Source organism: Solenopsis invicta, chromosome 4 (assembly GCF_016802725.1).
Source record: "Solenopsis invicta isolate M01_SB chromosome 4, UNIL_Sinv_3.0, whole genome shotgun sequence".
In the NCBI taxonomy this organism is placed as follows: Eukaryota; Metazoa; Arthropoda; class Insecta; order Hymenoptera; family Formicidae; genus Solenopsis; species Solenopsis invicta.
Genome location: NC_052667.1, coordinates 6,106,455 through 6,131,907, shown reverse-complemented (window position 1 = coordinate 6,131,907; position 25,453 = coordinate 6,106,455). Strand labels below are relative to the sequence as shown.

Here is a 25,453-nt window from a genome sequence, read left to right as displayed (position 1 = left end):
TTTGTTTTTTGTATGAATAACTCAAAGAAGAGCTAAGAATACGTTTAGATCTTGTATCCGCGATACAATTGCCCGAAGGAAGAGAAAAGTGTTCTTGCCCTGAAAAGGCAAAAAGGCGCGTCTCGCTCGGCAACCGGACAAATGCTACCCGGTCTGGGCCGATAGCATTCCCGCTGATAAAAGACAATTGAATTAATGAAAGAGAGGCCGTAGAACCAAACGACAACACCGCAATTAAGCGCGGCCTCGCTAAAGTCGCGCGCGAACGATGGCGAACACACGGCTTCCACCGACAATTTCCGTTTCTCTCGTCACACCGCACCGCGATTGTTTCCCGTTGCCATAAACACGTCAGTTAAAATTAATTCAGGTTTAATTGTGACACCCGCTGACATCTATCTTATTCCAAATAAAGGGGAAAGTAAAACTCAATAAACAGACAGACTCTTATGAAACTCGATGGAAACAGTTCTCTTTTTTCTCTTGCATTTTGCACAGATTTATTGTACATTTATTGTACAAGCTTCTTGCTAGGTTTTTCACGAATGTTTCCTTTTATAAGCTTTTTTTTATAAAGCACAGGAAATAATTAACATCGTTAGAAAAAAAGGTTTTTATGAGCTGAAAATTTCAATGCACAATGCAAATAAGTAAATTAGTCATACAAATGTGTTTTTCATGTGACGACGTATTCGGTAACGTTACAACTGATCCATTGTGATGCGCTTGCAAGAAGAGCTATTACAATAGCACGTGCAGTGTTGTAACGGTACTTAGTCACGTATAGTCATGTATTTTTAATAACATCGAAAATTTTCTAGTGAATTGATTAGCAATTGAACTGCCAATCGTGAAAAGCCAATCGTGCCAAACAATTCGTGATTCTTTTTTTGTAACGCAATATTTATCAACTACTTGGTTAAAAATAATAAAGAATAAAAACGCGATGTAGAAATTAATAGAAAAGATTAGCTGTTGTATTATATTCTCATTACATTTACATATATGTTTATATTTATTAAACTTTTTTTCAAAATAATAGAAGAATTATTATCGAGTGTGTGCATTATTTTTATAAATATATAATTTAAGATAATAATTTTCAAGAACACTTTTTTCTGCGTGACATAAAACTGGTTTATTATATTTACTTGGTTTGCTATAACATTTAATACGGCTTGATGTTATGTATAATAAGGCCGTGAGTAGGAATTATCAAGTCATAATCTGAAGGTAACATCGATAATACAATTCAGTTAACGTACTGTTTATACATTGTAATTTCAATCAATTTTTGAGTAAATTCAGCGCCGATATCGCACTACATATCATCGTATTTTCTATCTTTGATGCTCTGGCAAACAAGAGGCCAAGTTAATTATATCTTTGGCTGGAAAGCGTACCGCACTCATCTCGATCGATCCAGTTATTACGATTCCCTTATCAGCGATAAGGTCTCGAAAAAATTGTGAGATCTCCTCCTCTTGATAAATATTGCGGTATAAACGCAATTCGGAAAAAAATGCAACAGAAATAAAATGGCAATGATGTAATGTAAACAAGCACAAAAACAATATTACAAGTCGAATCGATAAAAATACTTCCTTTGTAAACACTGAGAAAAAAATTATTAATTAAATTAAATTAAAATTTTTTAACTTGATTAAATTTTTTCAGGTCAATTATTTATGTATCTAACTTAAATGCCTAAATACTTGCACTAAAGAAATATGATTAAGTTGAAAATTTTAGTCAGATTAACAACTTTTTTCTTAGTGAAACACACTTAAAACGAGGGATAAAATTAAGAAATAAAAATGTTTATTTGCAACAAGAAACGTTTATGAAATCAACTCTAAGTTTTCGAATGTTACAATACATTTGAATCATGAACAAACTTACTTTAATTTATTAATTAGCTTATTAAATAAATTTATTAATTAGCTTGTTAATTTGAGGAGCTAAAAATTCTATTCGAAAAAAAATGAATTCTATCAATTGTCCAATGTGAATAAATCTGCATAAAAATTTTGTTCTTTATGATGCAAACTTAATGTTTTGAACATTGGACGGTAAACTCAAGCTAACTGACAAAAGAGGACTCTTCTGTATTAAAAACAGCTCTATTCAAATGTGAATTATTTCCTAGAGTGGTATCGACTCTCACGCGCATACGGACTTGAATAACTAGATATTGATCTGATCGAGACTCGTGAAACTGGGCGTTGTATTACGGGAAAAAAAAAAAGAATAAATGAAGCGATTAAGAATCAGTTTGCACAGTAATCGCAGCCGATTGAAACGTATCTGTCGGGATTTTTCTTGGGATGGCGTTGTGGTTTCGAAAACGAAGTTCACATTAACGTTAGAACAAAATTGGAAAAGTGATTTAGAGCCGCGTTCGAGTGCTTCCAGTTTTTTTTTTTCCTCCTTACGACGACAATGACTTCGGCTTACAGTGCCATCGATTGGTTTTCGAGCAATATCTTGTCGCGAACTTCCTGCCGTACGAACTTCGTTCGGTATGTAAATCTTCAACTTTTCCCTAATCACAATTAGGCCTTGAAAATCGAAAATATTGCTATCAATCGAATTTTGCTGATCACGAATTGAAATTGAATTACGTTGAGTTTATGTAGCGGAAAAATAAATTTTTCTTTTTGCAATAACAAAACAATTTGTTTACACACTACGGATATTTCTTGCGTAATTATTACAAAACACTCATATCTTAATTGATTATCATGAATATTCATGCTCGTAATAAACGCAGATTGACGTTCGCGCTTTACGTCAGCAGTCTCACCAATAGAAGCGGAAAATCGTAGCGAAGCAATAATCGTGATGCAGCTCTCTATCACTTGTTCGTAGATTTATGTTCATTCATTTTTGTAAAAGTTAGCCTGTCAAATCTATTATACCACAGGAATCTAACACGTTTGTTGAAATTGCAACGAAAAATTTCAATACACAAAATTTCTTGATAGCGTTGAAATCATAAATTTGGAAATGTCGAAAAATTAAAGAAAATTATTATTACAAAGATATACTTAATTATATATTAATATAATTATATATTAAAATTATTAAATTAAAAACGTATTTATATATCTCGTATAAACTGTCACTCGAGTGACACAACGTTTTCGATGACACAACAGAAACAGAAAATATATCCGTTGGCGTTATCTATTGATTCCCATTTATCCCTTTTACTTATTTATTCCTATTTATTGTTGATACATCAGAGCAAATGATTGCGCAAATCGTCAGTCGACAAGACAGAATTAATAAGTGGACTTCCGATTGCGATCTCTATCGCGACATCAGGCGATAGATCGGACTGTAGTCGAAAGGAAATATGATTTTCATATTTGCGTCGTTAATCCGGCTTTTGAGATCGACACACATTAGCATCCGTTCCTGCGTCTCACGTTGCGCAACGCAACGTTAAATGCAGCTATCGTTGAATTAATCATAAGATTATTCGCCATAATGACGTAGAGTGAGAGAACATTCATGCTCGGCAAAGGTCTGCATCGGGCTGTCAAATTACGAAAAGTGCGAGGTCTTGCCTTCAAGCCTTTTCCTTCAAATTGCTTTTATACGTTCTTTGCAGAACGAGCGCCGTTATCGGCGAAAGAGATTTTATCAAATAATCTGTTTGGCCGAGAACTTAAGAAGTTGCTCCTCATTCTGATAAAATATTAATCCTAAAAGGAAAAATAAGCCTAGTATTGTAATATGAATTATATAAATTCAAGTACGTCTCGTTGTACATTAATTTTTTTAAAGCATAACATTACAAAAACAAACTGAAAATGTTAACATACATTTTTATTATTAAAATAATTGAAAATAACAATTATCGTCCGTTTATTAAAAATAAAAATTATTGACGTGCAAAATAAAATATACTTGTAACAAAAAAAAAGATAAGTGCAAGATAAAAATAAACTAAATAAAATCTGAAAACTAAACTTTTAAACAATACGCTAAATTGCACATATATCGATTACGCATGCGGTCGCCTGGAGGTCAAATTGACCCAGGAGATAAAAGAACTGTTGTTTGTAGCTAAAATATTCGAACGTTATTGATGGCTAAAGTCAAGGTGTAGAAGGAAGATACTCAGAATGATAGAGCAAACAAAAGCGAAGAAACATTCATTTATTCGTGCATTTGGGTCAATTTAACCCCCCCACGCGTCTATTTAAGGATTAATATTCTTTCCTAGCTAAATTAAGTTAAGTTTAACGGTCTATAAAATTAATTTAGTCACGTTAAAAGTTAAGTATAATGAGCGAAAGGCTCAGTTAAAAGTTACGTTAAGATTAAATTTAGTTAAATGAAAAGTTAATTTTGAAAACCTTAGTTTATATTAAATTAGCTTCTTTAATGTTAGATTATTCAAAATAATTATAACACGGATCAAACAAATCTAATATTTCTTTTGCAAATTAAGTTTGTATCAAATTACAAAGAAATGTTGTTTTTTTTTTTAGTTTACGTGGAATGTTTCTCTTTTACATAGACAAATTTTTAAATTAGGAAAAAAGTTAGTTAAAGTTTATGTGTTTTGCAAACAGTTGAAGTTAAAAGTTGAATCATTTTAAATTAATTAAGTTAAAAGTTATTAACTTTTTAATTTCATTACTTAACTTTTAACTCTTTAAGTTACTACTCAACTCTGGTTACAACATACGTTTTTTAAGTTTTTCTTAATCTAAAGAAAATGAGCTTTACGGTCACTCACGTAATTCTCATGTCATATCTCACGTAACGAGCGAATCGTAAGGTTTTTTCCGTAAGGACAAGCATCGTCCGCGTATATCACGGAGAAAGTTTGCTTTCTTTGCGTGCTATCGTTTTACGCCTTACGTCAGCGTATCTGACGTCTACTGGCATATTCCTACAGCGATTACCGCGGTGAGTGTGTGAAAAATGATGACGACTGCTTGAAAATCGATGCATCGACGGTCTCTGGGTCAATTCGCGATTATAAATGTTTCAGGCGTAATCGAGCTGCAATAGTGCGAATGCAGTAACCGGTGCACCTGGTCGTCCGGTCTTCGCAAACGTTTCGGCATATGGTACGGTCCTCCGAAAGAAACGTCGGACGATTTGCCGGAATCACGTCGATCTCGATCGTTATCGTTGTCCCGAACGGCGAGCCGCGAAAACGAGAATCGCGCTTAGATTACCGTAAAAACCTCCTCTCCTCCGTACGTGTCTTTTATCGACCAAGGCCACTGCGTCATCGTGAGCTAACGCTCAGTAGTGCGTACCGCGTGTGTACGCGTCAGCAACGTAACACTTCCGCACGGCGAGAGCAACAAGCAAGGCGTGTATGCGAATCGGAGAATCCGCGAGTCGAAAGCCTCACACGGAGGCTCGCCCACCTAGCCAATCGGTGGCCAGTCTATTTCCGTTTCCTAGCCATTCGACGTATGTGCACCCGCCCCAGTGTATATTTATACAATGATCGATAACATTACACGGAAGATATTTGTCATTCAGCTTCTATTTGAGCAGCCACCTGCGATTTTTGCGCGATAATCTATCCAAATATCATTATTCTAACGAGGAAATGTTTTCACGCTAAAACCTTCACACTAATCTCAAATAAAATAGATTCAAGAGATTATTTTCGAATCGTTAAATTCTTAGAATCTTCCTTTTTTTCTGTTCTACAAATGTTTAAGGATGTATAGGACATCTCTCGAAACATGGAGAAAATTATGAAACAATTACAGATTGTTTTATATAGCATTTGAAAGTAGTAGAAAAAATTTTAGGCGGCGATTTTCTACCCGGATGAAAAATTATTTCAATGAGAAGTAGACATGTGTTCTAATGAAAATATAATTTATAATGAAAAAAAAGAGATCTGAATTTTTTAATTCAACTGTCAAACATTCAAGATGATTTGTGTGACACAATTAAATAACGAGAAGGCTATTTATGCAAAGTTTCCTTGTGACCCAGAGATTAGTTCTATAGAATAATATTTATTTATTTACAAAGTAGATAACTAAACAGATGCATCATATTAAAACCCTGAATAAATCATCTTGAATACTTTAAAGTGCTTTCACAAAGAATTGAATTTTTTTTAATCAATATTATGTGAATATGGTCATACAACATTAACAGAATATTTTCATTATATAAATAAATATTAAATAATATTCGTAGTAATATTATTTTAATTTTTAATAATATTCATGTAATATTCTAGGATTATTGTGTGCTAATTAAGAGATTGTTCTCATTAAATGCTTACAAACTTCCTTTTTCCTTTACACAAATGTTTAATACATTTTATTTTTAGAGAGTTATTGAAGAAGTTTAATAATTAAAATCGAAAACTCGTGAAATTAAATGTTTTTTATCCAAGAAATTGTCCTCGAGACGCGTCGATATTTGACGAAGAATTAAAGACACGAATTTTAGTTTCCACAGCGCGATCTTTGCTCTCTCCTTATAATTCAGATAATTATTAAGCCGCGAAATGCTTAAAATAAAAACGGTATCGAGGGATTCGTGACGTTTTATCGGAGCTGAGCAGCTTGCATTTCTTTTGTTCATTCCGTGGGTAGCGGTTTATAATTTATCACCGGTATTTTTTCGGAAATCATTCTACAAACGTGACGCGATATCTGTTTTGACGCGCCATTGCATTGGAAGTGTTGAAGGAGTTGAGCATCGAAGTTGCTCGGCAATACGATAGTAATCGCAGCTCTACTACGTGCTGGTTGATCTCGTTATCAGCCAAACTGCGCGTATCGTGCAAATAACTCATTATCTGATAATGAGAGGGGCATTACATATGTATTCCTAATGTTGCGAAAATGTGAAATTTGCAAATAAAGACGGTGACTCGCGTGATTTGCAGGCAAATAAAATTATTGGATCATCAGAAAACATAATTAAACAAACCTCAATCTTAAAAAAACATTGAAAAGGCGTAATTTTTTTTTTTTTAATAGGAACTTGTTATTAGTAAAATTTCTACAACGTGTGCTTTCGTCATTTCAATGAATAAATAGCAGTTATTAATAAATAATAAAGATATTTATTACACGATATATGATTCTACAAATACGATATATAGTTGCTTGATTAGAGCGCTAATTCTGATAATATAATCTTTCCCTTTTTTTATCTGCTTAAAGAATTCTTGGAATTTTTACATTAACATTGTTCACAAAGAATCTGCTCCCGCCTTGAACTTTGCTTATTTTTGAGATGAATGTACCAACATAATGCAATATTGCAATTTTGTTGTCAGTGACAGGTTGACATAATGAACCGAGGGGTGATCCGTATAAAAATAATTAGCAGTAAAATGAGCAAAGAAGTTTTTGGTCTAACAATATTAATTATAAACTTAACACTCACACAACTATCAAAATTATCATTTAACCACGAGGAGTAATTTTATTTGGTAACGTGTGGAGAAGCTAATTAATCGCTTACACTCGTGCAACACACCGATTTGCGTGGAATGTTTTTTTATTGAGTCACAGTCGTTAAAATATATGCAAATAAATTTTTATAGTGATTGCTTTAATTATAAGTAATATCTTACTTTATTAGAATTATTCGTATAGCTGTAAATGTAACAGAAAAAAAATATATAAGTTGTTTTATACGGCGGTTTTTTTTTTTTTTTTTTTTTTTTTTTTTTTTTTTAGTTCCACACGGTTAATTAAACTGGCGTATGCCTCCGCGAAACCTATCAGTCTTTGATTTCTTACGGAATGTAAGCCGAGTTGCCTCGTAGGAATTTTAGACGGAAATGATACAGATACTTCTTTTCTCCGTCGCGCTTTTCGAGCTGTCGCCTTATCTAATCTCTTAAAAAATTATAAAGATTGAAATGGCAGGAACTCGGAAAGAACTTGGCCGGCCAGGGTCTAATGCCAAGGAGAAGTACGCTCGCCACGTTGTTGCGAAGATACGAGCAAGTGGAAATCTTCCGACTGCAGATATATTTTCTCCCTGTTGAGTCTTCGTCGGTGATATATCGACGAGCAAGACGATAATGAAAGGCTCACCACAGGATTTTACGATTGCGCGTTGGAAATTGAAAATAGATGTCTCTCCTCCTGTAAAATTCAATGCTAAATTTAGTAACAGATTTTAAATATTTCTAAAAGGTGAAAAATCCACTTTTAAAAATAAAATGTAACATTAAAAAGAAACATTTAAATATAATTGTTTCGTATTACAATACTGATTTTCTGTACTTAAAAATTGCAAATATAAGCAATTAAACTTACAGAATAATTTTTAAAAAAATTACAGATTTTTAAATTGTTGAGAAAGATAAAATTATACGACAATAATAACAATGACGTTAACAACGTGGTCGAATAATATTGCATTAGTGTTAAAGAGCAATCTTTAACTGTGTCTTTGTAATTTATGTCAAGTCGCAAATGCTAGGAAGAAATATGTGTGGTGCAAGCGTGCGCCGTTTGTTGAACTCCCGCGTGGAAATTCACTAATCGCTCTAACTGCGCCTCGGAAAGCTCGTACAAAGCGCATGGTGTTTCCCGCGATAGAGAGCCTGCCGATAAGTTTGTCGAAATCACAAACACTCGCCTATTGTAACGAGTCAAAATTATTGGATGCGTCTATTTAAAACTACTGCGATGCATGCGCCTAATTGAAATGTTTTGAAGACAGCAGTCTAAATTAACATGTGTTTCGTTGAGTGAATTATATTCCAAGAAACATTGTCGATACAAGCCGTTTAAAGCACCAATTTTGTTATTACAGTTCACTGACTCATCTATTTTTTCTCTCTTCGTTACAAACAATAAAACGTGTTTTTCTACACGTGCATAGGTTCTATATATAGAAAATATTATTAAATCTCAAAATAAGCAATATTTTAAGAGAGACAATTGTTCTACTTTTATAAATCATTATAATATTTATGAACTATGCAATAATTGTATTTCTCAAATGCTTATATAAATTTCTGAAACATTCTTCGATCACACTTTTGCATTTTATCTTTTAATAAAAATATCGAAATGCCAAAAAAAATTTTTATTTTGTATTCAATTTCGAATGTCTTCGTATCGACAGAAGATTTTAGTTCAAGAATTAATAACATCACTTGATAGAAGAATTAGTTGCTTTATATTTAATATGGAAGATTAAAAAAGATGGTATATGTTAATCAAATTTTACTAAAAAAAATTTCTAATTTTTAAATTTATCGGAAAATGCACTTGAAATAAAGTTTGTCCAAATATTGCAATAATACTTTATACAGGATGAAACATTTAAATTGAAACACATGAATGTTTTGAAAAGAAAGAGACAAAAGTATTTTTTGTTATGTTTTAGAAAAAAGTTGTATCATCTAAAGAGAGGCAAATGATAAAATCGATTTTCGAAAAAATTGATTTTTTTAACATCATATAAAGATCATCACCATTTTTTTAAATGGAATTATAGGAATTTTTTAATAAGATTCTTTTGATTACTCTGCATATAAAAATATTAAAATAGAATTATTAAAAAATCAATAGTTTATAAGATATTATACTTTATACTTCTATTTTTATTTATATTTCTAGCATATTTTTATATGAAATATAAAATATGTCGTAAAATATTCATTTCCTAACAACTATACCTTAATGCTTTTATGCACAGAGTAATTAAAAGAAGAACAATTATATGTAAAAAAAACTTATCTGACACTATTTTAAAAATAGCGATAACCTTCACGTAATCATCTTGAAAAATCAATTTTTTTTTTTCGAAAATTGGTTTTATTTGTTTCTTTTCAAACCATACAACATTCATCTGAAACATTTTTTCTGAAATGCTCGCTTTTCGAGATATTCAAGTATCTTAATTAAAACGTCTTTGTATATAAAAATGAAATAATCTCATAAAATGCCGGGTGTGATTACATTTTATATCACAGCACAAAATTATTATAAATAAGCCTTATCTTTGAACACATAGAAATTGATCCTGCATGTTAATTATACAGAATTTGAATTTGATTGCCACAGTGGGTGACGTATGGGCATTTGGATTTGTTCCAGACAGAAGCTGACATCGCCTAAGTGGAATCGCTTCAAAGGCATCAGACTAAGATGGAAGGACAAGATCAGATTGAACAACGTAATTTGGAGATGCTGGCATATGCAATGTAAGCGAGAAAAAAAAGCACTTGACACTTTCCATCAATAAATATAATTCTAAAAATAAAACTGAGAAACTCTCAGGAGTTATGTACGTATGTGTATCTTCTGATTCAAATGTGACTTATATTGCGTCAATCTGTCTTTGCCTTATTGGGGAAAATGCGGAGTCATACAGTTGATTGATAAGCTTCGGGTTTGCTGTTATCTCCCCCGTATCGTCACGTTCGCAAACTCAATCCTAATCTATCTTCGTCTTGTTATCGATCACAACACTCAATACTAATTGAAATAATCCTATTAGTATCCGAAAGTGTGCCTATGTTTAAATATCGTACTTTTCCATTGAGACATCCAATACAAGAATAAAAAATCCATATAATTCATCAAATCTGTTTTAAATGCGGTACGTAGAATCGACATTATAAATTATAAATTTACTTGAATACATTTCTTATATTTAAATCAGATTTTATTTTATCAAATTTTTTTCTTTTTTTTTGCCTTTATGTTTTACAATCAAAATACCTCGATTTCAATGTACTTTGTTTCTGTGATACTTCGATTACCGTGATATACGCAGAGTGCTGCTTATCGAGTTTAGACAGCTACCGGCTGTCTTGCTTATTCTTCGAGAATGGCCGGATAAGTAATTACGCGTCTATTTAAAGAGCTCTATCTCCGCGTACTACATTCGCATCAATAGCACCCACCTGGCGCGAATCCAACGTATCATTACGAACCTCGAAGAAAGCTCGTGTTTTATACATTTGTACACACAATTGTTGAACTCCATTTCAATTTGTTCGCCGAAAAACCGAATCAAAGATATTGAAATGAAAATATAATTTATAACGTTGAGAAAAAAAATAATGGCATATTCGCATTACTCGTCTTTCGCAATTATAAGCTACTTAGAAAGTACGTAAATAAAACTATAGAGTAACTCCGATATACAATGCATACCGCATCTAACTAAAATTTAATTTATCAAGTATTATTTATATTTATAGAAAGTGATTATATTAATAAAAACTTTACCGCGAAATAACCGCTAAGCCTTTTACACTTTCTATAATGATCATTTTACGTAAGTCACAACACATGATTGCGTTATTTAGTATGTTGACAAATCGATTCAATTCTGGTTTCGTTATTAATACACTGAAAGAAAAAAAATTATTAAATTTTGATAAATATTTATTTGAATACTTGTAATGAAATATTTACTAAATGTAAATAAATATTTATTTCGTACAAGAACCACTAATTTAACTATCATTTGTTTATTAAGTAAATATTTACGTACCGCTGTAACTAAATCTTTCATTGCAAGTATTCAAACAAATGTTTATTAAAATTTAGTAATTTTTTTTCAGCGTATTAACAATAAAAAAATTGAAATCATAACACATACTAATATGACACAAAGCATATAACAGAGTGATTGGATGTAAATTATTGTCACTCCTATTTTTTTCTGCTGACTTCTATGGCGTAAATACCGGAGTTACTCTATGAATCTAAATAAAAGAAAAAATAAGTAAAGTTGAATTGTATTTTAACGCGTATCTTGTAATTGTTTGAATTTTAATTGGTTGCTTTTTTTAAATTTTTCGGTATATTTATACTTGATTAAGTAAGAGTGCTTTTTTTAAACTTATCGTATGACATATTGATAATTAGTGTAAAAATAAAATGAAATATGATAATCGATATAAATGCTTTATCAGCTAATGATTACAAATTTGCGGAAATAAGAACTTTCGAATTATATTTAAAGTTATATAATTTAAAGTATTTTCTGATAAATATTGAATGCAATTGGTGTTATTACGATTTTTGATGAATTTTAAAATTTATTACTGCTAAATCATAACATGATAATCGATATAAATGCTTTATCAGCTAATGATTACAAATTTGCGGAAATAAGAACTTTCGAATTATATTTAAAGTTATATAATTTAAAGTATTTTCTGATAAATATTGAATATATTGAATGCAATTGGTGTTATTACGATTTTTGATGAATTTTAAAATTTATTACTGCTAAATCATAACATTATCTTTACTAGAGAATTTTTTCTTTTCTAGTTATATTGAAGCAAAACACGCTGGTGTGCCAGTTTGCATCGCCACTTGATGTGGATACTCACAATAAGCCCGAGGTACGTCCTCCGCATCTAACTTAAAATTTCAACGATATATATTAATTTGTATTTAATAAGCTCCGTATGTAAAACAGTTGGAAAAGATGAATGAAGTGATCGTTATAAATATCTTTTAATAGCCATTTGATCTTGATATCAAATCAAACACCGGACATTGATACAAACGATTATTAAACAGTAATAGTTCGTCATTGTATCTACTACTCGATTTATTATTAATTACGCAATTCAAAAGTATCTTTATCGCAATTGGCGACAGTTCGTTTGATTAGATAATTTATTGCGGTTTATAACTCTTCGAAGTGCCGCTAACGGATTTCGTACGCGCGCACAGCGTCGCACATTCGAAGTAGCGAGAAGATCCGTGTAAGCTCAACGAGTCGTAAAGTGCTTTTTCGCTAATAAGAATTGCGCTTAGTGAGCGTGAATCAACGGCGTATCTCTTATCAGGCGGTGGTGTTAGAGGGAAAATACTGGAAACGAAAGCTCGCGGCCGTCACAGCGGAATACAAAAAATGGCGTATGTTCTACCGAAACAAGATCCTTGGCTGGACGAACAAAGATGGTACAGAGATGGTACGTACATTTGCGAAAGCATATACGTATATAAATTAGGAAATTTGAAGAAATGTCTTTGCTTTAAAATATAAAAAAAATAATTATAAATAGTTGACAGATATAAGTGTAATAAATTTTAATGCTGCTCTTTATTGCCATATTTGCTTGAATAAAAATAGATTTTCTGTTCTTTTTGTTTTTTTAATGAGGTATGTAAAGTACAGATGACTTTTTTAGATGGAATCAATGGATATGCTGGATTGGGGCGGTATGTACGGGACCACCGGTAGCTTTGGTACGGGTACGGGAAATGCATTTGGGAATGCGAGCGGTGCTTCGGGTGGGGAAAGCATGATGGTTGACGAAGATTACATGGAACTGATGACTGACACCCTCTTTTCAACCATTAGCTCGAATCAGCCATTATACTTTCCTGATCCTAGAGAAATTGGTAATTCTTTTAGAGTTGTTCAGTCTGCAAGATATCTATTCATTTGTATTCTTGAAATTGAAGCATTCTTTATATTTATTATAATATTTAGAGCCTCTTTCACCAATCTTTGTTTAGTTAACCAATCAGTTAACCCATTGGAATTGACCAATCGCATTTGTTATAACAGTCAGTGCGATTAATCAATTCCAATGGACCGGTCGATTTGCTTTAACGAAGATTGGTAAAAGAGATCCTTAATGATCATGGGAATAGAACCATTACTCGTAGAAATATTACGAACATGATAAAATGTGAAATACACTATTCGACAGCACGAGGTGCCAGCCTAGCGGACTTCATTCAACCTAGTCTGGGTCCCTTACAACCTAACCTGGATGATTTCATGGACACCCTAGAACCATTGCAAGGTAAACAATAAGTAACGTTCATCGATCTTATATGAAATTGCTTCTCGAACGACGTTCTTACATGTTACGTACCTTGATTCAAGAATTCCTAAACTCAAAATTGCCTCCCGTACCCGAAGAGGACGATATGTTCCGGAATAACACTCTAAATACTAATTATTCCGATTTGGACTTGATGACGCCAATTAACCAGATGAACGAAATAGGCGAGCATCCGACGATAAAGAACGAGCAGACCTCGCAACAGCAACTGCCTCGGGAAGAGCAAGAGGCTAGCATGCAGAATCTCCAGTACACCGCCAAGATATATACTCAGCCTCAACCTGAAGCAACAAATGTGTATAGGAATAACATGTGAGTATTACGAAATAATTACGCCTTTGCGGATAAGTAGATAAAGAGCAAAGTCCGAGGTTCAATTAGTCGGATCTAAATTCATGGATATGTTTCTGTTTTCCATTTAGAGTTATGAGTGAAGATTACACTCTTCAGCCGAACTTCGAGGCATCCATCATCACGAATCAATCCATACGAGAAAAGACTAGAGGCAGCAGAGCGACATCGTCGAGAAATAGTCACGTGATACAGCAATCCCAGCAGCAGCAGCAGCAGCAGCAACGTCAGCAGAATATATATCAGACGACTGTGCAACAACAAAATTCAGGCTTCCAAACGCAGCAGCCGCAGTCTTACGCGATGGAGATTCAGGCGGTGCGATTAACACCGGTGCAAAACCAACCGCAATCCGTACAGATCACGACGCTGAATGATCAGTCGGCGGTTAGTCGGATACCGGCGATCACCGCCGTGCAAAACCTGGTGACGGTACAGCATAATTACCCCGGGCAAGCCGTCAATTCGCAGTTGCAGACTCAGCATCAAGCAATAAGGCCCTTGCCGACCGCTTCGCCGATGTCTAGCAAACCTTATAAGATTGTTCAGCCGCAGCAGCAGTGCTATAAGTTTCCGAACCTTGTACAGAACCTTAATGCTCAACCATGTAAATTTAGCGCCAATAGTTTCAAGGTAATTAAACTAACAATAATGCTTGTTGAACGTCATGGCGGAGTATACGAAGTTAATGTATATATTTAATGTTCAGACGCATCCCACGCAACAAGTGGTATCGGTTTCTTCGACGGAACAATCGTCACAATCACAAATATTGCTGCAGTGTAGGCCATCTGGTTTAGACCTTACCGCATCCACTTTGCATACCAAGCTGTTACCTCAACCAACGACGTCTAACACAGAGAAAGACGAGATCTTTGCCGTACCCAAGGTCAGTATCTCACTCGTGTTGATGTACAGGATAGACTGACAATCACTCTAATCGTCAAAAAAAAAAGTAAAAAAAAATAAATTTCCATTTTTCTGAATAGTTAACATTAGAGTATATCGGTCGAAATATTTTCAATTATCAATTATTAATTATTTTATTCTTCTTTAGTATCAAATAAAAAGCAGAAACAGATCACGAAGCAGCTCCTCTTTAACGGCGCCTAGGATACATCCACCGCCACTAGTATCTGCAGTGAGCGACCCAGCCCTAAATCTAAATAACAATGTTTTACTTGCACATTTACTCACTAATAGTACGTATTTTCATTATAATTTTATCCTAGTATAAAATTGTAAAAATTGTATCAGTTCCATTGAATATAATTATGATTTACGCAACATATTTATACAATCTTAATTAAATTTAATTAAATCTTATACTAATGATTTAAATAACTTATACAATTGATCGTGCGTTCACAAATTATTCGTACGTCTTGTCACATTGCTGACTAATGACTGTCTATTCTATATTTTTATTTCAATGCTATTTGTCATGATGACAAGGTCAAATGAAGTAAACGTAATTGTCGGATCTTGGACATGAAAACAAACAAAAAGTTTAACGATATTCTCACATTGATTAATTCTTATGTATCTTTACGATAGAAGTAACGCAAGTAACAACAGCGCAACACATCACGACACCAGTGACTGTACAGACAATGCAGACTTCTAATATACAGCAGACGCAACCACAGCGACAGGTATTACATCAATTAATTTATATATAATATACATAATCTTAATCTTTAATTATGAGTATTGTGTGTTCAATTAATTTCTATCAATTGAAATTTTTTGAAATCTCAAAGATAATTATATCCTTTTTTTTTAAGTACAAACATTTGTTCTGAAAACTTAAAAGTATTGTACGCTCATTTAGTAATAATGGGAGCGAGTGGTATATCAATACGTCATCTAAGGAACAATAAATGAAATTCAGAGCAACGAAAATTTCAAATATAAAAGTGAAAAGGCCTATGTTGAGTCGGATTAATTTGTGTAGGATTAATAATATTTACTGATATTTCTTTTACAGACAATGCAACCATCCACAGCCCAACAGATTCTCTTAAATGCAAACAACCAAACGCACCAATCCCACAATAGCCCAATAGGTTCACCAAAGGATAGCAGCTCTAACGCACACAGTCCCCAAGGTTTAAGTCTTAGCCCTCTACACAGTCCCATGAGCATAGGTAGCCCTTTATCGCCCACTCGTGGATACTTGAAGAATGAATCGGAAAGAGGACAATATAAAGAGCAGAGGCGAGTTGGCCACATTCATGCGGAACAAAAGCGTAGATATAACATTAAGAATGGCTTCGACTTGCTGCACAGTCTGATACCGCAGCTTAGTCAGAATTCCAACGCGAAACTGAGCAAAGCTGCGATGCTACAGAAAGGGGCGGATTATATCCGGCAACTTAAAGCGGAGAGATATCAGTTAAAGGAAGAAATGGAAAGCTTGAAACATCAAATCGAGTGCCTTAATACGTCTATTAGGTATATTTAAGTTATACTTATAAATTTATTATTATTTTAATAATTTCTATTATACTAAATTTTATTACAGAAACATTATAAATAAGTTATTAAAAATATCTATTTAGTATATCATTCACAAACAAATATATTAAATGCATAATTATTTATAATTAAATTAGTCTTGAATGCTTCATATATTATTCTTATAGTAATTGTCAATCTATGCTTCCTGCAACGGGTGCTCCAGTTTCTAGACACAGGACCAGCAAAATGAAAGAAATGTTTGATGAATACGTACGTGTGCGCACGCAAGAAAACTGGAAATTCTGGATTGTATCCTTTTTTTCTTTTTTCGACGCACTCAATTTCGAATCTCAAAGCGTTGACTCTGTAGTATACTACCGCAAACAATAGTATAAAAAAATTCCAAAAGATTATTTTCCTCAATATAATAATCAGTTCAGTATATTATTAGAACCATTGATGTTGTCCTTCAATGCTTCAGTTTCAACTGCGAACATTGAGGATTTGTACAGAAGTACATTAGTGTGGGTAGATCAACATTGTTCACTCGTCGATCTCAGACCAGGTTTGTATTCAAGAAAGACATCCGAATACACTTAAACATTTCCATTGCTTCTAATAATACAAAATAAGTTTATATGATTTGTTTTAAAACATTATTCTGAAAATCTCTAGAACGTAATTTTTTTTTTAAGAAATATTGAATATATCTTTAGATGTCAACCTCTATACGCGACAATAATATAAAAATAGATACATAATTTAATTATAAGAATAAAAATACAATTTAAATAATATATTAAGAAACGCATAAAATATAATACATTAAATGTTTGTACGATTGTGCTGATTAAAATATCATTTTCAGCTGTTCTGAATTCTCTAAAGTCTCTTTGTACTGCCACTGATATTCTATCGGACCCAACTCGCCTTCCTGAAGAAGCGCTTGCGGCAGTTAATCGAACAGAACGCCGACGATCCATGCAATGATCAAGTGCGTGAATTCAACAGCGTGTTTGTATAAAAAAAGTTTAAGGTTTAAATATATATGTAAGGGATGATAGTTACCGTATAATTTAAGTTAGTCTATGCAAAACAAAAAGAAAACGCAACATTCGGTTAATCAGTAATCGAAACGCAGACGAAGAAATAAAAATTTAAGTGCAATTCCTCTTTTTATTGCAATATCACGTTAAAGCTGTAAAATTTATAATAGCAAATTATATAAGAAATTATATAGAAATTTTTATAGATTTCAATAAAAAAATATATATGCATACTATACAGTTACAGTATGTATGCTGATGGTGTACAGTACGTCATTGATGTGGCACAATCATTACAAATCATTACAGATAATTACTTTTTTATAAAAAAACATTTGTATTTTTTTTCACATTTCTTTTGCACAATTGTATGTGATACTTTCATTACTGTAAAGCTATACGCAAGATCAAAAAAACATTCTGTCTTTACTGAATGATTTATAAAACGTAACAGTAAGGAAAAGTTACTATATATTATACAATTTTTACGCATAACATTTATGATAAACATTATTCCACTATTTTGAGAGGTATTTTTCAGCTTAATAGCTTAATAACGATTAAGAATATAAAAATTAAAAATTGGATAAATAATTTAAGCTTTTATGTTAATATTTTCACTTTTTTTTGAAAAATGTTTTACATAAATTATGTGATTAGAAATTTATAATGTAGCTATTAAAACAATATAGATCGTACTGTAAATAAATTTTTTTAGCTTTAGACCATTTCTTGGTGGAAGTAATACGATGAAATATAATGTGTTAAAAGTAATAGAACCAGTGCCATAAACGTTCTGTTAGACTGCAAAGACAAAGAGTTGAAAAGATTAATTTCTGGGAAACGTGACTTGAAAAATAGAGATGCAAATAATCTTCTTCGTTTAAATATGCCGCAATTAAATTATATTGTACAATTACGCCAGTAAGAGGTGTATATACTTTATATAGTTTATAATTGCGTGGAAACGATAAAAAGGGGGTTGCTCATAAGTTATATGTTCACATCATTATGTAAAATGAGATCTTTAATGTGGGAATTCATGTGATAATGTACAAATCATTTGCAAAAGATTTCAACACCGAATATAGCTTAAGCTATAAAGGGCTTCTGCATATTGTAGTGTTTCTGTTGATGTAAAATGATGTACATATAGTCTGATGTTAAGAGATAACACAATGCTTAATTCTCTAGAAGTTGAATTTTTTTCAAATCCAGACCCTTCATTGCGTCAATTGATACTTTGCTCTGTTAAATTTGTTTTGTTTTAGAGCATAAAGGATGTTATTTTTTCTTTTATACAATATATAGATGCCCTCACTCAACTTACATCGTGTATGTACAATGCATAAGTGATAAAATAATATAAGTGAACTCATCGAAGGGATGTTTTTTTTGTACAATATGTATCATATAATCATAAAGATTCACATGTTATTATTCAGCTGTTATAACAACATGAAGAAATCTAAACTGATGCATTTTTTCTCTACACCTTCTTACATAACCGTTCCTCCTATTGTAAATAATATTATGCCGAGAATGATATTACTTATATTAAAATTAAGACAAAATTAAAACACAATATAATACAATCTTTTATATTAAAATGGTTTGCATTGAAAGTGAGATTTGAAAGGTTCTCAATTAATATTATTTAATGTAACTTGGTAACTTTTTTTATTGTATTTTATATAAATTGAAACAAAGTATGCATAAATTAAGTTTATAAATATTTTCTTACAAAAAAGCCTAATATCAGAATAATTAAGGCTTGTCCTAATACAAATTTATAATTACAATTATATTTGTTTACAATTATCATGTTTATTTTATTATTACCTCCATCTTTGGACATTGATATTGACAGCATTTAAAGTCTTTGTGTAAAAGTATATTAATTATTCAGCAGATTTTTAATTTTTAAAAATTAAAGACCACCAGTTAAATAATCAACAAATCTGTGCCAAGGTGGAACAGTCGTGGCATATCAAATACAAATTGAGATCACAATTATCAGGCATTACCACGAATATCGGCGTCTTGACGCAACTGAATGCATGGTTATTTACACTCTTATTGATTAAATGTCCCACTTCCTGCATGGTACGACCTGTCAATTTTAGTCCACAAACCGGGCAACTCACACAATTATCTTCTTCCGTTAGTATTGCTTTCTGGCACATGGGACAGAATACCTCTCTGTTATCATTGGTGTACGTCGTCAAGTATTCAACCTCATCTTGCAAAAGCTTCTCGTATTCTTGGAATATCCATTGTTCTATATAACAATATTATTTTCTATCAAATCTATGTTATCGTAATTACCGTTCATTAATACAAATTACAAGTTACTGGTGAAATATAACAAATAAAATTTCAAAAAATGTGAGAATTTTTAGAGCTGATCAAACCTTGCTCATGAATAATTTCGTTTTCTAGTTCAATCGCCTCTTCCTGAGTCAGAGGCTCGTCAATCAATCTAAATGTCCCTTTGCCGTCTGATGTTGTCAGATTCTTAAATTCTTGATGTACTATTTCCGTCAATGTGTCCTGCATATGTCTTGATTTAGGATCCAAGCGGAATCTATGCTCGTTAAATAATTGATCCCGCTTCTCTCGCATTCTCTGGCGACATCTCTGAAGAACAGATCAGACAGTGTGACAAAAAAGAAATAAAGTTTCATGTAGAAAATGTCACATTGGACATTACACCCTTCATAAATCTTTCATTTCTCATAATTTTTTTTATCGCAAGTCTATTCAGAGATTATGATACTTGAATTAATCGCAAAGGAAAAAAAAACAGGCGCGAAAAATATTCTACACGAATGAGAATATTTATGAAAAAATGCACGTTTAAAGAAAAATCTTGATAGTAAAAAATAAACATAGATCTCCCAACCTCTCGTAGCACATCCTGCAGCTTAGGCGAGCCGTGTTTGATTTTATTCGCGCAATCCCTGTTCCTCAATTTCGATGTTGTTGCACTACTGAGCGCCATTGTGCCGACAAAAAAAAATTGGATTGCGCAACTAGGAAGAAATTCGCTTTTCTCGAGAGAGAAACGCGAGTATCAAAATTACAACCTCTCCGATTCTCCGGCACAGCTGGGGCACAATAAGGACCTCTCGCACATGCGCGTCGCGCGATTCTTCGGAGCGTTCTTGCTCTTCAAGCGCTCCAAAATCCTCTATCTTACAGCCAATCAACACGTAGAAAAAGTTCATCGCACAACAAATAAAATAAAAGAGGTAAAATACTCTAAAACTTACGGAAAATACAACCGTTGTATTAAAGTGCGTAAAACAATTACAATTTATTCTACTTGTCAAGACGATTGAAATTGAATTCGCATTTATTTTGTAATTCGACAATTATGCATAATTTTAAATATAAAAAAATAACAAAAAATTGCATTGCACTAATAAATTTAATTATCGCCATGACTGTATTTAATGGTTTTTAATAATGAAGAATTTACGAGTATGAAACGTGTAGCATTATTACAAAATAAAAGCTGTTTTATCTCTTAGTGAAAATCTTTCTCGGCATTTTTATAAATTAGAATAGTTTTCAGAAATATGTAAATTCTAAAGTATTGTAAGACTTATCTTACAATTAAAAAGAAAATATTATAAATTTGTTAAGATTTCATAAAATTTTACCAATTTAAATTATAGAATAAGAAATCTTATAAATCTACAAAATCTTAGAATATTTCAGAATTCATGTATATAAAAAATTTTAAAAAAGCTGCAGATTACCTCAATATTTTTTAACTGTTTCAATACATATAAAAAATTTAAGAAATTTATTAAAGTTATAAACTTATACAGAAATTCTAAAAAAATCTAAGAAATGTATTGAAGTTTTAAACTTATACAGAAATTCTGAAAAATAATTATATGAAAATTTTTAGACAAATTTTTACCAAGGTCAGAATGCAGTATTACACTGCAGTAATTACGAACTATAGTTCTATGTAGATTTTACCTAAAGATTCTATGAATACTTCTTAAGCGGCTCCTTAAACGCTCAATAATATTGTACAATAGTTTTATTCTAAATAATTCAACATATAATATAATCACCAGACTCAATATAATCAATATATTATGCACTATTCAAATATTGTACATAATATTAAGCAGGCCGCTATGCTACAATTCTTTGGGATGCTCACATATAAGAGAACTTCGATGTAACAATTCGCTTTTTTTTATTCACATAATGATGAGTGATCTATATACAGAAAAAAACAATGGCGACAGCAAAGTAAGACGCTGTGACCCATTATTTCCAGTCGAAATAACGGCGGATGTTGGACTAAAACGCGTGGGGGCATAAGTAATGCAAGAGGTGTTATTCATATATATCCTCCTTGTCTGCGATATAGCGCACTATATCTTTGGGTTTTAGTAGCCTCTCCGCGTCCATGTCTGGAATCTCGAAGCCAAATTCGTCCTCCATCGCCATTATGATCTCCACGTGATCCAGGGAATCTAGACCCAGATCCTCCATAAAATGCGATTCCAGGCTCAACTAAAGATTCAATGTTATCATTAGATTTGGATTCAATCGCACGTCTGGGCTTCCTGCACAACTGACATGTCCTTTTGATAAAGCAAATCAAATTAAATAAAAGAAAAAGAGAAAATTTGTATATTTAAATTTGAATCAGACATAATATAAAAAATAATAAATATTCTTTTATATATTTCTTTATGATAGTAGAGAATATTACAAATCAATGTATGCAGTAAATAAAAATTATAGAAGATTTATATTCACATGTCAGTATGTGCGCAGACGCCACGATCAAGCGAGGTGTTAACCAACTATTCTTTGTTTTAAGAAACATTTCTCAAGACATTTCAGCAAGGATTAGCAACGAAAAGGAACAATATAATTATATCATGCAGATAAAACTGTCAACAATTATAATTTAACATGAAAAAATATGTGTGTAAAAAAAAATATGTTTTTTATTTATACAAATTATTTTTCTACAGGAATGTCTTGGTAAATATTTCAAAAATATTGATCTCTAACTAGAGTACCTTTGTGCTTTCAATTTTGTCATAAAGTTTCAGAACCAAGAGCACCCGCTGACTGATAATATCAAGGGTTAGCGGATCCTTAGCACTGTACTGGCGCACCTGCTTGATGCGTGTGTCCCTTAAGCCCTGCAAAATTTTTCCCAGAAAAAAAAAGAAAGTTGTATTTCATGTAACCTTCTGTGCGATGACTTCGTTATAAGCGGCCACAGCTTTCAATACACGCTCTTCGATATCCTTAATCGATTTCGGTTTTGCTTTAACGTCTTGACAGTATCCACGATTGCATTTTACCTGCATTCATCAAATGATCTCTTTGCATATGTTTAAATGTTCATTTTTATGAAATTTTTTCATGAAGAAACTTAAATTACATTTAAATATACTTTGCAAAAAATACATCTTAATTTATTTTATAATATTTTAACAAATGTTTCTAATTTAAATTCAAGACTATAATGATTATCATTAAGATTATGATTATTGTATCGTTTAATGATATCGGAGGTATATGTTTAGAAATTCAAACATTTTTCTATTAATAACTTATACAAATCTTAAGCATATACTAACAAAAAATAAATATGTATGTTTTAAGATGAAACTGCAAAACTATATCAAAGATTAAAAATTCAATAAGCTGATATTCTTTACAAAAGAAACATCTTAATATTATAACATTTTATGAAATGATTGTAATTTAAATTCAGAATCATGATTATCGTATCACTCATTGATATCACAGGTACATTTTAGAAATTCACACATTTTCCTATTAATTACTTATGCAAATCTTAAGCACGTACTAACAAAAATAAATTTATATGTTTCAGTTTTAACAAAGCTATGTAAATCAGGAGTAAAAAAATTAAATTTGGTAGACTGCAGTTTTATCTACACCTACTCTAAGTACATATATACATTTACATAAATTTAAGTATATTGTTTGTTTTTTCTTCTTTACAGTCAATCTTTATTTCTCTTTCTTTTTGTATAAATGTTGCAGATTGAATGGAGTATTTCTGTCAGTTTCCAATAACTAAATGCAAAATCTGTTATGTATAATTCGATAAAGAAGCTTATAAAAAAACAAATGAATCTGTCGATGACTCTGGCAAACTGAACTGTCATGTCTATTACTACGATTTCTGATGAAGCTGTCACTGAGCATTACAGCGATCCAGCAAACAGCAACTAGTTTTCCAAGGTACACAGATGACACAGCATAACACTGTGTCCAACCCAAAGTATTCCAACTGATGACACAGTGTTACATTATTCAACACTGTAAAAAGCTAAATATCAGGGTGTAAAATATGTTCAATGTCATCAGTTTGTCAGTCACCAAAATATTTTATGTTTAACATACAGCAATTATGCTCATTTATAACATGAACGTATAATCTGAGTTGTACAGAGGAAGATTATTGTTCAATCATTAGTGTATCAGAAATTAAGTCTAGAGCTCTAATTGTGTTCCAACAAAAACCTTATACAGCAGGACACAATGTAACATCAATGCATCTTAAATAGAAAACAATTAGTCAACGTTATAATTTTAATTTGTAACATTGATGTTGTGTTGCTGCTAGTTGGTGTTTACTGGGCAAGTATCTCGGGCCGCTTCAGTTACATAATGCGCGTTCCGCGAGACCACGCATGCCGTGACCGATAGTCGCTCGACGGAGGGGTCGATGTCGTGGGTGCCACACTGCCATCGTCGACATTACCTGAGGCACGACGAGCGTGCACGTCCGCGCGGCGCTATGCAACAGTCTCTGCTCGCATCGCATCTGAACGAGCGCACTGCTTGTACAACGCAACCGGCTGAAGGAATTCCTGAGGCAGCCGGCATTCCTCGCCAACAACCGAACACCAACTAGGGACGCCATTTCTCATCCACGATGAATGTACGAGCCACGAGGAACAACAACGACGACTCCGAACCTTACTTCTGCCACCGTGCGAGACTTGACGACGAGAATCCTTTGCACTGCACTCTCCGCTCTGGACGACCCGCGGCCCCCGCGGGTTCAGAAAGAAACTCGCAACGCGTGCTGACATCTACTCCCGAAGTAACTTTATCAATCTTATCAGTCGAAAAGGTGACTGGTAGCAATGCGACGAAATATTTGTTTTTGTCCAATTTTATCTGCAAACGCAAAATGTTGCGTTAATGTTTTCGCATGCAAATATTAAAAAAAAATTAAGATATGTAATAATTTACCTAGCATGAAACATTGCAGCAACGTTGTTACTACCTGGATTATAATATTGGATCTCTCTCTCTCTCTCTCTCTCTCTCTCTCTCTCTCTCTCTCTCTCTCTCTCTCTCTCTCTCTCTCTCTCTCTCTCAAAGTGTGAAAAGTTATACAATTTAATAAAATATTACATAATATATAATAAAGAAAATTTTGAGAACATTTATATAATTTTTATAGTTGTAATATATCTAATTATATATAATAATATATCTAATTATATAAATAATATATATTATATTTAATATTTATACATAATATTTATATACATAACATAATTTACATATATTATAGTTATACCATTTTAACATGGATAAGCGTTCATTTTTTTGTTCTTTAATTATAAAAAAATGGAAAAAGATTAAAGACAAAGTAATAATCTTTTCTAATTTTAAATGTATCTTTAATATATGGTAATATTATATTGTATACTTTAATTAAAATATACATATAAAC

The 25,453-nt window shown here is 32.3% G+C and overlaps 3 protein-coding genes and 1 long non-coding RNA gene across 9 annotated transcripts in view; 1 reads left to right on the top strand and 3 right to left on the bottom strand.

Annotated features, from left to right (window-relative positions):
- LOC105195529 (MLX-interacting protein) overlaps positions 1-19,149 on the top strand; it is a 33,003-nt gene extending 13,854 nt beyond the window's left edge. The window contains exons 1-15 of one of the 4 annotated variants that reach the window (XM_039447761.1): positions 1,973-2,522; positions 10,083-10,189; positions 12,279-12,352; positions 12,806-12,931; positions 13,151-13,364; positions 13,679-13,774; positions 13,858-14,128; positions 14,239-14,800; positions 14,877-15,056; positions 15,225-15,369; positions 15,725-15,822; positions 16,158-16,624; positions 16,816-16,939; positions 17,066-17,195; positions 17,499-19,149. In XM_039447761.1, the coding sequence (XP_039303695.1) occupies positions 2,443-2,522; positions 10,083-10,189; positions 12,279-12,352; positions 12,806-12,931; positions 13,151-13,364; positions 13,679-13,774; positions 13,858-14,128; positions 14,239-14,800; positions 14,877-15,056; positions 15,225-15,369; positions 15,725-15,822; positions 16,158-16,624; positions 16,816-16,939; positions 17,066-17,195; positions 17,499-17,620 (2,796 nt within the window). In that variant the 5' untranslated portion in view covers positions 1,973-2,442 and the 3' untranslated portion in view covers positions 17,621-19,149. Of the gene's footprint in view, positions 1-1,972; positions 2,523-10,082; positions 10,190-12,278; positions 12,353-12,805; positions 12,932-13,150; positions 13,365-13,678; positions 13,775-13,857; positions 14,129-14,238; positions 14,801-14,876; positions 15,057-15,224; positions 15,370-15,724; positions 15,823-16,157; positions 16,625-16,815; positions 16,940-17,065; positions 17,196-17,498 lie in introns of those variants that run through there. The other 3 variants (XM_026134715.2, XM_011160966.3, XM_039447763.1) reach the window with 3 other exon arrangements.
- Positions 3,211-6,040, bottom strand: LOC120357459. The gene is made up of 2 exons (XR_005574464.1): positions 4,757-6,040; positions 3,211-3,713 (listed from the first exon to the last, which is right to left on the bottom strand). It is a non-coding gene; the product is annotated as an uncharacterized LOC120357459 (long non-coding RNA).
- Positions 19,150-19,339: 190 nt separating the features above from the next.
- LOC105195530 (RPA-interacting protein) lies at positions 19,340-20,992 on the bottom strand. Its single transcript, XM_011160967.3, has 3 exons — positions 20,582-20,992; positions 20,091-20,316; positions 19,340-19,957 (listed from the first exon to the last, which is right to left on the bottom strand). The coding sequence occupies exons 1-3, from the start codon at positions 20,678-20,680 to the stop codon at positions 19,629-19,631; spliced, it is 654 nt and encodes a 217-aa protein (XP_011159269.1). The 5' UTR covers positions 20,681-20,992; the 3' UTR covers positions 19,340-19,628.
- Positions 20,993-21,874: 882 nt separating this feature from the next.
- LOC105195531 (acyl carrier protein, mitochondrial) lies at positions 21,875-24,796 on the bottom strand. 3 transcript variants are annotated; one of them, XM_011160971.3, is made up of 4 exons: positions 24,467-24,793; positions 22,950-23,030; positions 22,740-22,865; positions 21,875-22,221 (listed from the first exon to the last, which is right to left on the bottom strand). In XM_011160971.3, exons 1-4 carry the CDS (start codon positions 24,626-24,628, stop codon positions 22,042-22,044), a joined length of 549 nt encoding a protein of 182 aa, XP_011159273.1. In that variant the 5' UTR covers positions 24,629-24,793; the 3' UTR covers positions 21,875-22,041. The 3 variants fall into 3 exon arrangements, with proteins under 3 accessions (XP_011159273.1, XP_011159272.1, XP_011159270.1); XM_011160970.3 differs by lacking the exon at positions 22,740-22,865 and having other exon boundaries at positions 22,914-23,030; positions 24,467-24,796; XM_011160968.3 differs by lacking the exon at positions 22,950-23,030 and having other exon boundaries at positions 24,467-24,785.
- Between the last annotated feature and the right edge of the window lie 657 nt (positions 24,797-25,453).

Coding starts and splice junctions, on each gene's coding strand:
- LOC105195530 (XM_011160967.3), bottom strand. CDS start 20,680: ATGGCGCTCAGTAGTGCAACAACATCGAAATTGAGGAACAGGGATTGC. Junction 20,317..20,581: donor TGCAGGATGTGCTACGAGAG/GTTGGGAGATCT, acceptor TCTGTTCTTCAG/AGATGTCGCCAGAGAATGCG. Junction 19,958..20,090: donor CGAAATTATTCATGAGCAAG/GTTTGATCAGCT, acceptor ATTGTTATATAG/AACAATGGATATTCCAAGAA.
- LOC105195531 (XM_011160971.3), bottom strand. CDS start 24,628: ATGGCGTCCCTAGTTGGTGTTCGGTTGTTGGCGAGGAATGCCGGCTGC. Junction 23,031..24,466: donor GCACGCTCGTCGTGCCTCAG/GTAATGTCGACG, acceptor TGATGAATGCAG/GTAAAATGCAATCGTGGATA. Junction 22,222..22,739: donor ACAAAATTGAAAGCACAAAG/GTACTCTAGTTA, acceptor TTGAATCTTTAG/TTGAGCCTGGAATCGCATTT.